Raw genomic sequence first — 12,355 nt, 5'->3', positions numbered from 1 at the left:
AAGGATCACTAGTGCCATTTAGTACAGAAGCACTTATCATCCTTCTGACTTAACCAATACTACCTGACAGGCCAAATGCTGACAAACACCTTTGTTTGCAAAAAATGACATTGGCACCATCTGTATGTGGAGAGGGACCCAACTGCAGACCACCCCTCTGATGCCACTTTACCAATATAATGAAAAAAAATTACACTGGCAAAACCTGAAAAATACTTACTCGGACTCATCTGAAATCTCTGGATGTTAAGCTGCTAACAGAGGAACCAAAATGAAAGGAACACAACACAGCTAACTCAATTCTCCCTCAGCTGCAACGTGGTCCAGAGCAGAAATGTGTGGTCATTTTATATGCTATTCATCCCCACTCTAAGGAGACACACAGGTTATGCACTTTAGGGCCTTACCCACCTATGGAGCTACTCTGGAGCAAGAACTGCTTCGAGACACTCTATAACCTCTAAATGTATTTCAACCTGGCATCCAAGATTAAAGCCAAATTAATTCTCAAATACATGTAAGAGACACGTGACAACTTGTTTGTCTGCACCAGTCACTTGCTAGACCGAAAATGAGATTGCACTAGCCGTATTTTTGCCCAGAACAAAAAACCGGGGAATATCTAGACTTACCTGCACAGAGGTGGTAAGTGACCTACCTGAGAACAGAATGCTTGTATAGACACAATCTATGACAAATTTCTTCTGCTGTCAATGGGCTATGCAAACCTGCCTCGAACTGAACTTGTTTGTAACTTGCGCAGTCAGTCTCAACCAACCTCCACAGCTGACAGCTTTAAGAATGCTGATATTCAGTGCTATCATCTCCTACCTGTAAACCCTCACCCCCCTAACACTCTCACAAGACCTTGCCCATTTCCTTGCTATACACTTTGGCTTCTGCAACAGCACTCAAATTCCTTCCAAACTGCAAAATGTGGACATCCCAGCTACACTTAACACATACTGCTCCAAGGCAAACTATGCTATATTTGCTTGCAGATTTGTGGCCAGCTGCACCAGAAGCTGCACTGAGTACTTGGGATTATTTTTTTTACCCCTTAACTTGGCAGCTGCTTCACCTGGTGCCTTGCTTGCAACGTTCTCTCCAGTCTGCCACCAGAAAATCAGAGAAATTCTGCTTAGTGCCTTATCTTTCAGAATCCCAGGTCCGGACTCAGACTTCTAGAGGAGTAACTAAGTAGCTTGCTTTACAAACAAGCAAGGCATCAATTATTTTTTGAGACTATTAAATATTTCAGGGGGAAATTCCACACATAAGAATACACTGTAGCTAAAAAGATGCCAACTGGTAAGTTTAAATGATCCTTAGGAGGACTGTGAGAGAGATTTTCAGCTCAACTAAAGATGGCTGAACAGTCAAGTGGCTAAAGAGATGAAGTCTTTCTCTCCTAATTTATTTTTTCAGCTCCTATATGGAAACTCCAGCTTCAGCTCCTTTCCAGCTGTAACCCATAACATAACATCCATTAGCATGAGTGTTACCAGTTCCGTGACACCTCTCCTACACCCAATGAAGTCTCAGTCTGTACTCCAGACACCATTCTAAGCTGGTGCTTTAGCACTCTCAGTACTTTAAAACAAAAAACCAAAACAAAACAGCAAACCTTTTACACTGACAGCCTGCAGTCTCAATGAAGATCACTGTACCATTACCATCATTTACTTTATCCCTGTTATTGGTCCACCCTTCTAAAAAAGAACTGTCTGCATTTCAGTTACCACAGCCTTACACAGTACAGAAGTTGTATCATACACAAGAAAACTGGCATTTTGCTACTTGAATTCCAGAGTCACAGTCTGCCTGTGTCAAGCAGACTACCGCTAACAGCTTGTGAGGTTGCCTGCTTAACTCCCTAGCCCATTTCCCTGGGCTCACCTTGATGTAAGGGATCCTGCTGGTGTAGGTGTAAATGCGAGTGTATGTGTGAATGTTGGTGATGGTGAGGCGTAACGTTGAACATCTGGAGCCGTGCCAACGGGTCATTTGTCAGCGATGCCATCCGCTCAGCATGTATTCTCTCTGCTGCCAGTCTGTCAGGGTAGCTCATTTCAGGCCGTAACTGTGGGCCTGCCAGGGCAAGTCTCTCTCTTTCAAGGGGGTTCAAACCCGGATGGAAGGAAGCAAATGGGTGAGGTCCTGCTGTTGGGGGAATAGTCAGTGCACCATGCCTGGCAAAATGCTCCATGGGGTTAGTAGCTGGGTGCAGTGCATCCAGCTCTGGAGGCTTCACCTCAAAGCCAGGTTTCATCCTCTCTCTCAACTCCCTTTCTCGGATTTCTCGCTCCCGGATTTCCCGCTCTCGCAGCTCTCGTTCCCGAATGGTGGGATCCACATTGTAGAGGCCAGGCATATGGTAGGCCAGAAGTGGATCAGTGGGGTTTAGAGGGACAAAGAAGGGATGATTACGGTTTGTTGGCGACATGACATGAGGACGGGCATATTCACTTAGTGTTCGTAAAGCAGGTGTATCTGGACCAATGTAAGGTGGTACAGCAGCAATGGTTGTCGGCGGAGGTTCAAACGAAGGTCTCATATGTGCTGGTCCACTGAGCTGAGACTCTCCAAGACGGCCTTCGTGGGAGGAGCTGGATACCTTCTGCTACACAGAATGGGGGAAAAGAATTTTAGTTCAACATGCTTGGCGTAAAGAAACACAGCAGGCACACAGGGTAGCTCATTTCAGGCCGTAACTGTGGGCCTGCCAGTGCAAGTCTCTCTTTCAAGGGGGTTCAAACCCAGATGGAAGGAAGCAAATGGGTGAGGTCATTTGCACACTCCTCCCTTCTTGTGCTTCAAGCTCTAAGAGGAGTTAAGCTCAGCCTGCTGAGCCCTGCGACTCCTGCAGTTCTGTGATTCACTGTGGTATGGGGAAGAACTGGATTCTGTCTATCCTGTAGGCCAGAGAGTAAGTACGTTGTAGCGGTAGCATCAAAGCCTAACTGCTTTACAGTTAGTAGAGTAGCAACCGGTTGGTACATGTCACAGCTATGGGCAACAGCTGGCTGGTACACACCACTACGGACTCCTGGTCCTGTTTGCAGGGTGTTCTTCCTCTCTTCTACCCACTCACTGGTATCCTAAAACTTACTAAACCCAAGGAAACTCATCTCCACGATCCACAGCACAACAATTCCACTCCTTTCACATCAGGACATCGCATCCTGCTCTCCCCTCCTGTACAAAGCCTGCACAGTGCTTCTGGGGAGGCCAATAAGCACAGCTGCCCCATGATTTCCCAAGGATCCCTACCCCAAAATAAAGCAAAGTCCCCAGGCGTGGCACGTCCCTTAAGACAGATGCTACACCCTGACTTTTACAACCCTAAGGTAAAACACAGCAATGATTCAGATCTCTGAAATGCACTATGGACCAGGAAGACTGTAGGACCTTCTTCAGCATCAATAGAGTCTTACTGCCCTACCAATTCTGTGGGCCCAGAAGTAATCATTCCTTTCTGACAGGCCACAGAAAAATGGGTTAGTTGTACCAGCTCTTCATAACAGAACTGGAGTTTGGGTCTCCACATAAAATAAAGTTAATCAAGCTTGCTTGAAATTTAAAAAGCCTATAGATTCCCTTTTTCCAGCAGACAGCACTCCTGTGCCTGCACAGTAGTACAGAAAGGCACTCACTGTATCTGCACAGAGTGCTTTTCTACCTTAAGTAAATGTAAATACTTGGCCTAGTTATCACCAGTTGCACTGGCTTGCTGCACACATCAGAAACAAACCAGGAGGAGAAACTCTCCATTTCCTTTAAAGAGAAGTCAGTCCCAGGCAGTCCAGGAGGTGCTCTTTCCTGGTTGGCTTTCACTTAAGACACAAGGTTCCCATAGTCACAGGTACCTGATCGCATTTGCATTAAAGTGCTTCTGGGGATCTGCATTCTACAGTCACCATCCATGCCAGATCCTACCATATCAACTCCTTTAAACAGCTCTTAGCTACAAATAAACCTACCGCAGCTCTTTCTGCTTCTCTTTCACGCTCACGCTCCCTCTCTCTTTCCTTCTCTTTTTCTTTTTCTCTTTCCCTCTCTTCTCTGGCTTTCTGCTCTGCTTCCCTTTTGGCCTTTTCAATGGCCTCTTCTCTCTTCTTTGCTAGTTTCGATCCTGCCAGGGGCATAAAGTATAAGTCTGCTCTTGAGCATGAATTGTAGCCACGGTCCAGGTGCTTATAGAACCTGAAAAAAAACAAACAAAAGAGAAAGAGCTTAGCCTTCGGAAAAATGCAAGAACCTGGGATTAAAGGAGCTGTATGTCAAAAAAAACCCAAACCACCAAAACCAACCAACCAAACCAAAACGAACTTACACAGTAGCACTACCAGCTGCCCTGAAAGCCATGAGAAAATTAATTGTACCACATTACTCCACAGGTAAGTAGAGCATGAAACCCCTCTCAGTTACGAACTTTAATGCCCTGTCTGAATATGCTGTCTGAAACAGCACCTTTCCAGAAAAGCAGAGCAAAATCATGCTAGAAAGAGAAGCTAACAAGATGCACAGGTAAAATACACTCAGGCACTCACATGAGCTCATGTCTCAGCTTTTGAGAAGGCCCTGCTAAACAGGAAAACAGAGCTCATTAAGGAAGCACTGATGACAGCCTCCCTACCTGGCTGATTGACTAGCATGACTTGGTGTATCCACCACAGTAGGTTCTGGTGACGGACTTCTGGGTGGAGGGGGAGGGCTTTCTGGTTCCTCAGCTTCATCTGGGACTTCTTCTTTGATCTGAATAGGCGGCAGCGTGCAGGCTGTCACCACTGGCATGTTTCCACTAGAAGCTGATGTGGAGACGGAAGTCTGAAGTGGGATGCCAGGCACAGTAGGTGGCGTTGAAGTGGAAGGGCAAGAGGGAGAGGTGATGGAAGGTGGGCCTCCAGGAACAAATGGATGCTGAGAAAAGGGGGGCTGGGAGGACACCTGATGGAGTCCAGATGGGGGGTGAGTGGCAGGTGGGGGAATGCTCTGACTTTGTGTCAGTACCGGAGGCTGGGCTTGCGAAGACTGCAGTGGCTGGCTTTGAGGCATCAGCTGCAAAGGAGGAGGGTGTGCAGATGGAGGATGATGAGTTGAGAGGGAGCTCAGAGGTTTTAAAGCAGGTGGTGGAGGCAAGTTGGAGTTCATTGAGAATGGAGAAGGGCCAGAGAGATGAGGAGGGTGCTTGTGGGACGGAGCAGTGGGGAGCTGAGGGATGGGGGTAGTAGGAGGAGGTTTGATATGAGGCATGGCCATGGGTGCAGGAGGCAAGGGCTGCTCCCGTGGAGGCTGAGCCTGCTGCAGCGAGGTTGCAGTTGGCAGGACAGGCTGCGTTACCTGAACCTGGAGAGCGGAGTGAGAATGAGATGGTGCTTGTGTCTGAAGGGGAACCTGAGACTGAGATGACTGAGTGGGGAGGGAAAATGGCTGGGAAGGTACAGGAGGCGGCAGGAGGGGTTGAGTTTGCAGGCTGTGAGGGGCAGGCTGAGCTTGACTGTGGAGTGGAGGCTGCGAGTGAGGCTGTGAAGAGGCAGGGGTCGGCTGGCTCTGTGACACGCTCAAAGGCTGCAGAGGTGGGTGGGGTGATGGGAGCCTCTGTGGGTGCACAGCTGGGGCCTGCTGTATGTGGGAATGAGGAAGTGGTGGTGCAGCGGCCTGGGGCTGGCTAGGGGGCTGAGATGCTGATGGCGAGACCTGGGGTGGAGCTGAAGCAGTACTTGACCCTGCTGGCAGCGATGCTGGTAACTGGGCTGATATAGGTGGTGTAGGAGGAGGAGCCTGGCCAGAAGCGCTCTGGGCCTGAAGCACTTGGGGCTGTGCCTGCAGCACTTGCTGTTGAGCAGATGAATCCGAGTCACTCTCATTGTCTTGAGGGCTAGGGATGCTGGGGGACGTGCTCCGGTTATCCTGGTCAATGTCCTTGGGATCACTGCTCCCCTCGTCATTGACACTGCGGCTGTCAGAGCTCTCACCTTCACCCTCACCCTCTGAAGGAGAGTTTGGCCGGCTGATCTCCTGCAAGGAGAGGGGGAAAAACAACCGCTGTGCATGAGAAACCTGCACAAAGAACACTACCAGCATACCACCAGATGCAACCTATCGCACATGCTGTGCAAACACAAGTGCAAGTACCACCCTTTGAACCTCACAGGACTTAAAACAGCACAGGCAACAAATATCCAGAGAGGGTGCAAAGACAACGGAGCCAGGCTCTTTTCAGTAGCATCTAGCAACAATGGGCACTAACTGAAAGAGAGGTGGATTTGCCTGAACATAATGGAACACTTTTTCACTATGAGGCTGACCAAGCAACGGAAAGGTTGCCCAGAGAGGCTGTGGACTCTCCCATCTTTGGAGATACTGAAAAGCCACTGGGACATGGTCCTGAGCAGTCAGCTCTAGGCAGCCCTGCTAGAGCAGAGTGGGTGGACTAGATGACCTCCGGATCCCTTCCAGCCTCAACCATTCCGTGATTCTGTAATACAGAAAGCTCAGGGTCAAAAATCCCAAGTCCTGTGAACAGAGTGAACCTGGTCAGGTAGACGGGGCTGAAAAAGCATCCTGAAAGTATTTCAATTGACCCTTGATACCATAAAATTTAGGGAACTCCAGTAGTGGTCTTCTAAACTTGCCATAGAAGAGGGGGAAAAAAACCCCAAATTTCAATTAAGGAGACACACACACACACCAGGGTGGAAAACAAACCAAGTATACTCCTATATGGTTGATATTGACATTAAAACAAAAACAAACAAACAAAAAGACTCACGGATATACCCTGTAGCATTCCGCTGTTTTTCAGCAGAAGGAACACGTTATAATATTGGTTGCTTTCCAGCTACATATTAAGTTACAATTTGCTGTGGCTTTAACCGAGTTCATGTTTTCGGTTTGTTACCAGGTTTGCATCCCCTCCCACTCTCAAACCATTCTCCTAAGAGAAAATACTCCTCTGTGGGACTCACTTGAGTTTTGGATTTTTTGGCACTGGACCTGTCAGGTTCCTCTGTGTCAGAAGCTGCCTTCTCCCGCTGCCTCTTGGAGTTCTTGAGAGGAGAAGATACCTCTTCTTTTATCTTCTGCCACAAATGAAGCAGAATGCAACAGTAACCAGTGATGTAAATACAAAAGTAAATTGAGAGTACGCTGGTGCTACCATATTTAATAACAAATACACAAGAAGGGTTCCTATGGAGCAGGAGAACTCAACAGAAGTTGAGAAAGTCAATATTTAACGACAGTGCAATAGACATCTGTCCCTCTGTACAATTACAGGTTGCAGAGGAGTCTGTTCTGGAGCTGCTGCTGTATTCTGCCATCTGCCAGGAACAACTCCCAGAAGACCTGTAACTACATAATGCTCTAGCCACTCCCTCTGGAGGTCAGATTTAAGACAGAACTCCAGACAGACTGCAATTTTACTTCTACAGAAAGAAACCCAAGGGGCAGTTTGCACACAAACCCTGCACACATTTCTGAGACAAGCTAGAAGGAAAAAGGAACATCAAGTAAAGCACTCCTCATAAGGCAGATGTGGTCTCGAGCTCTGAAAGTGTAAAAATACTTTGAACACAGCAGTTGTCTTCAGTTGTGCAGAATCCAAGTCCATCAGGAGTGCATACCACATCAACTGGATCGGTATACTCTTCTAACAGAGACCAACACCAGTTAACAGAGGATGGAGCAAGAATTTCTGCAGTCACCAGGCACAGAATAAGCCTCTTTCTACTGCATGAAAGACTTGCTATAGTCTTGGTACATTGAGAAGGATATTTTTATATCCCCTCAAACACAGGCCTAACAGTGAGTAGCTATTATAAGATTACTACCTTCTTTCATGGCCCAGGACAGCTTTATGCATCACATAATTACCTAACCTATCTTCAAATTTTACTAAGTTCTTGAGTTTATCATGTGAAATCTTGCTCCATACTCCAGTTTTGACTTCGTTGTGAGTTTTCTCATTGTTTTTTGTGGGCTTTTTTTTATATTTATTTTTAACTTGCTACTTTTCAATTTACAGTGTTTAATGGCAAGCCTTCCCACTTCACCTGGCTTTGTTCCTTCAGTGCTCTCTTGGAAAGGCACTTAACTCATTTAAACAGACTAAACTGGCAGCTTGCTCTGAAAAATCAAGCAAATATACATACAGAAAAACAGTAAGAGAAGTAGTCTCAGTAATTACATCTTCATATTCCTTTGTAAACAAAGATTAAGTACTCTTAAAAAAAATCATCTGAATTGTCCACTCCTCTCTAATATAGCATTTCTTACCTGTATTACTTCCATGAGCCTAATGCTTGCATTTGCACCCGAAATGGAAGGATTAATTTATCATAAGAGCAGTATGGTTATGTGAGGGTACTTTAATGTTTTTTATCACTACACATCCTTATGCACACGAACAAAGCATCAGTCAGATGCACCATTACATATTTTGCTCATCCAAACAAGTAGAAATTTCTAGGCCACTGAAGGATTCCCTACCCTCTCAGAATCTGCATCTCATTTATCTGACTGGCTTCAGGTGCTCAGTTCTAACACAAAAGAAGGGGAAAATTTTACCTTGGTAGACTTCTTCACTGAATCTGCTTTGCTGTCATTACTGGAGGTGCTGGCAGCACTAGGAGAGTTGCGGCCACTGGAACGGATGTCTTCATTAATAGGTGAGGCTCTACCATCAGGGCTGGCTGGTTGCTTTTTACGACCACTACGTAATGTAGACATCTATTTGTTTAACAGAAACAGAAGTGTATCAAAGTCAGCATTTGTCCAACATCTTCATTATTTTCTTCCCTATCTCACAGCAGGGGCATGGATGGAGCACACCTGCTAAAAGCTTCAAAAATGAGAAACCAAGAACGTCCAACATTGTTAAAAGTTTTTCCTTAAAAGCTCATCTAGACTTAAAAATAAATGGAGGCAAATCCATATTTGTCTACTCAAAAATACTAAGTGCTGATTATTTTAGCTAGTAGTGTCTACTAGAAACCACTGCATCAGAAACATCTTCCAAAGCTGCTGCTGTTTGCGTGCCAAATTGTCTTCATAAAACGCAGGCACGCACATTTCCAAGACTGCATACATGCACAGTGAGTGAGGTAGGAGAGGACCCTCAAGTTCCCTTAAAAAAAAAAAAAAAAAAAGCAGCCCATCTGTTGGCAATCAAGCAGTCAAGACCAGTTTCTAAAACCACAGTTTCAAGGTGCTCTTACTACGCAGTAAGAAATCATGGTAGTGTATTTCAGTAATTAATGCTGTCACCCTCCCACTTCAGCAGCTTTCTGGGTTACTGGCTACCATAAAAACAACGAAGCCAACCTTACCTGACATTGTAGCTTCACAAGATATTTAGAAGCAATGACCACTGCATCATGATCAGAAAGACAGAGGGGGAGGGCAAGGAAAAAAATATGTCTGCTGCCTTCTATCAGCCAAAACCCAAAGCAAACATCACCAATTAACTAGAGCTGCTGTCAGAGTTCTCACAAGCGACTTGCACACACAGTAAGGCTCCCGACATTTCACCCTGAGTAAAAACTCGGTGACAGAGCACACTCAACCATAGGAGCAAACTACAGTTTTCTGTACGGAAGAAACTTTAACTCCCGCAATATGAAAAGAATATGAATAGCATTTATTTTTCAAAACTCTTCCTTTAAAATAAGCCCAAGGGCTTACCTCTGACGGGATCCAGCTGAATGAAGGACACATACTAGTATGAAATCTGTAATGATACACTGGTCAAGCAGTGATGACAGTCCACTGCCAATCATTAAAAATATGGAAATAACAAGTTTGACTAGAACTTGCAGACGAGACATTTCAGCTCCTCCTTCCAAAGAAAGCCTTCACCTCAGCAAATCTCACACTCACAAACACAGCAGCAGGCACATACCATAGCAAACAGGCAAGATGGAGAAAGCCATCAAAGAAGTTTCACTTTTTCCAGACCCTACCTCCTCTTTACTGAAGCAGCTGCAATGAAAGAGTGTTAAGCCTACCGAGCCTCGACTCCGCCTTGTCCTCATGCTATGCTTTCCACTAAGTCCATCATCTTCCTCTTTGACAGGCTTAAACATAAAGGGTGGAGGGTCTACAGGCTTCTCAATGGGTGGCAGCTCTCCGTATTTTTTGAAGTGAATGCGACAATCAGTGCACAATAAAATGTTTTCTCGACCGCCGTGGTGCCAGTCCTTGGAGGCTTAGGGCAGGAAAAGCAACATCTCAGAAATACACAATGTACCAGATACTCAGCACAAACACACTGCATTATTAAAAAAAGGTACCCACCAACTAGAAAAGTTAGCTGCTTTTCCACAAGCAACAAAGTTAAGAGGAATTTCTGGAAAACTCTGTCCTGTTCCAGGCTTAGTCTGTTTCCCAGTGCACAACTCGAAAACTATCACTTTACAAACTATCTGTGTACTTAAGCAACTATAGCCTAGAAAACAAAGAAGCCTTATCTGCTCTCCCTTGGAGTTATCAGGCAGTTATTGTTCTCCAAAACTGTGCTTGTTTCAAGTGAAGTGAGCTATCAAGGTCTCATTTCCTTCCTCCTCTACTTTGGGGCTCGCACTTCCATGTCATGCATATGCCCAAATAACAGGTAACTTTGAGGAAAAGCCACGGGGATGGGGCTGCTGCAGAAGAGATTTGGTCCAGTACTCATTTGCTATATCACAAATTCATTACACAGATTATGGATTATGTAGATTTCTTCCTGTTTAATTGTCTACCTCTCAGGATTCTCCTTTGTCACTTCAATAGTAATTTGCAGTGGCAAAGCATGACTTAAGCCTGCTAGGAATGCTGCATATTTTAGCCAATTCAACCCCGCATTTTTGTGCGTAGATGTACATGCATATTAAGTGCTCTTGCTTGAACGAATCTGCATTAAATATGCAGTAGCAGAAAGGAGAAATACAGCAATGAATCAGGTGCATACTGGTTGTGAAGCAATGACGACAGGCGTAGCCCTTCAGTTCCTGTTCACTGTCTTCGCTGTCAAAGTCATCTTCACTGGCCGAGCTCAAGTCCACTGAATAAGTAAAGAACAAAGGAAGAAGAGGAAAACGGAGAAGAAAAACTCAGCAGGATCTTCTATTTCCTCACACTTGGCTAAAAAAAAAAAATTAATAATAATAGTTCTCACATAACTTCTGTGACTTCCGACAACTACCTTGCCTTGGATGGCCGTTATTTCAAATTTTGCAAACTAAACAAGGCCAGACATCATCAGTCTACAGATTAAAGGAGGATTCAGGAATGCACCAAGTGATACAATTCACAGAACTTTTGATCCAGTACATGGTACTTTTCCAATTAAGTTGTTGTTCAAATACTGTTCATGCTTGGTTTATGGAGGCTGTGTTCCAAAAGTATAATTTTCAAGAGAAAGCAGGTTTATTTCCAGAACGTGGTAAAATTTAAAATTGAATATTCTATACCTAAATCCAACTTTACTAGATTCCATAGACAGATTCTGTGGTGTTTTTTTCTGGTTTTTGTTTTGTTTCTAGACTTCACCTTCTAAACCAGATGGGGACCGCTGTTACGCTCTGTTAGACAGTAGCAATATCTAACCCCAGAGCTAAATGTGTTTTGTGTTTGGGTGGAAGAAACAATGCTTACGTATAACCTACCTATGTGAAACACACATGCTTCTTTTGGACAAGAGGTACTACAGGGATACCACCAACTTGCCAATCCTTACTGTGAGCCTTCTTAAGAGTTTTAACCCACGGCAAACTTGCATTTCAAGAATATCACATTTCGAAGAAGTGGAGAATATGGCAACAGTCATTTTCTTCTGTGGCATGAACTACATGGCAAAATAGCCAATTACAAGGCTGTGAGCTCAAAAGCACCACCTAAGCCACTGAAAATCTGCAGAAATCACAAAAACTCCATCTTATCTCTTCTTCTAAAACAACTCAGGAGTAATTCCTTCCTTATTCAGAGTACTGCATTTTTCTAGCACCACCACTATAACTTCACAGCGTAACAGGTCTATAATTGTTCTATAATTAATCTTATAATAATAAGAATTCTGTAATTCTTCTAAAAGCAGCCCTGTGGCCTCTTCTGTTCCACTTTTTACTTAGAAGTCCTTGATACAAGAATACTGTTTTTCTAAAGGTTCCAAGACGATATTTTGTAATAGACACAGGTTATAGAGATGGAGAGATTCTACAACACTTGCCATTAGTGTCTGCCATCAAGTCATTACCCTTCAAATTAATACAGGGTCCCATTTAGTAGACAGTAGCTACTAGCACTACCGTAATTTCTACATTAATTCTTGCAGATGTTTAAACCCTGACTGCAAAATCGACACCTAGCTGAA

The 12,355-nt window shown here is 44.7% G+C and overlaps 1 protein-coding gene across 8 annotated transcripts in view; it reads right to left on the bottom strand.

Annotated features, from left to right (window-relative positions):
- Positions 1-12,355, bottom strand: part of RERE (arginine-glutamic acid dipeptide repeats) — a 254,066-nt gene that overhangs the window by 5,029 nt on the left and 236,682 nt on the right. For 5 of the 8 annotated variants that reach the window (XM_055799956.1, XM_055799962.1, XM_055799958.1 and 2 more), the window contains 7 exons: positions 10,955-11,047; positions 10,011-10,210; positions 8,572-8,733; positions 6,972-7,085; positions 4,640-6,021; positions 3,984-4,206; positions 1,900-2,623 (listed from right to left, as the gene is read on the bottom strand). In XM_055799956.1, the coding sequence (XP_055655931.1) occupies positions 1,900-2,623; positions 3,984-4,206; positions 4,640-6,021; positions 6,972-7,085; positions 8,572-8,733; positions 10,011-10,210; positions 10,955-11,047 (2,898 nt within the window). The remainder of the gene's footprint in view (positions 1-1,899; positions 2,624-3,983; positions 4,207-4,639; positions 6,022-6,971; positions 7,086-8,571; positions 8,734-10,010; positions 10,211-10,954; positions 11,048-12,355) is intronic. The other 3 variants (XM_055799961.1, XM_055799960.1, XM_055799963.1) reach the window with 3 other exon arrangements.

The sequence above is a fragment of the Falco peregrinus genome, chromosome 3 (assembly GCF_023634155.1).
Source record: "Falco peregrinus isolate bFalPer1 chromosome 3, bFalPer1.pri, whole genome shotgun sequence".
In the NCBI taxonomy this organism is placed as follows: Eukaryota; Metazoa; Chordata; class Aves; order Falconiformes; family Falconidae; genus Falco; species Falco peregrinus.
This window is presented reverse-complemented; position numbering and strand designations above follow the sequence as displayed.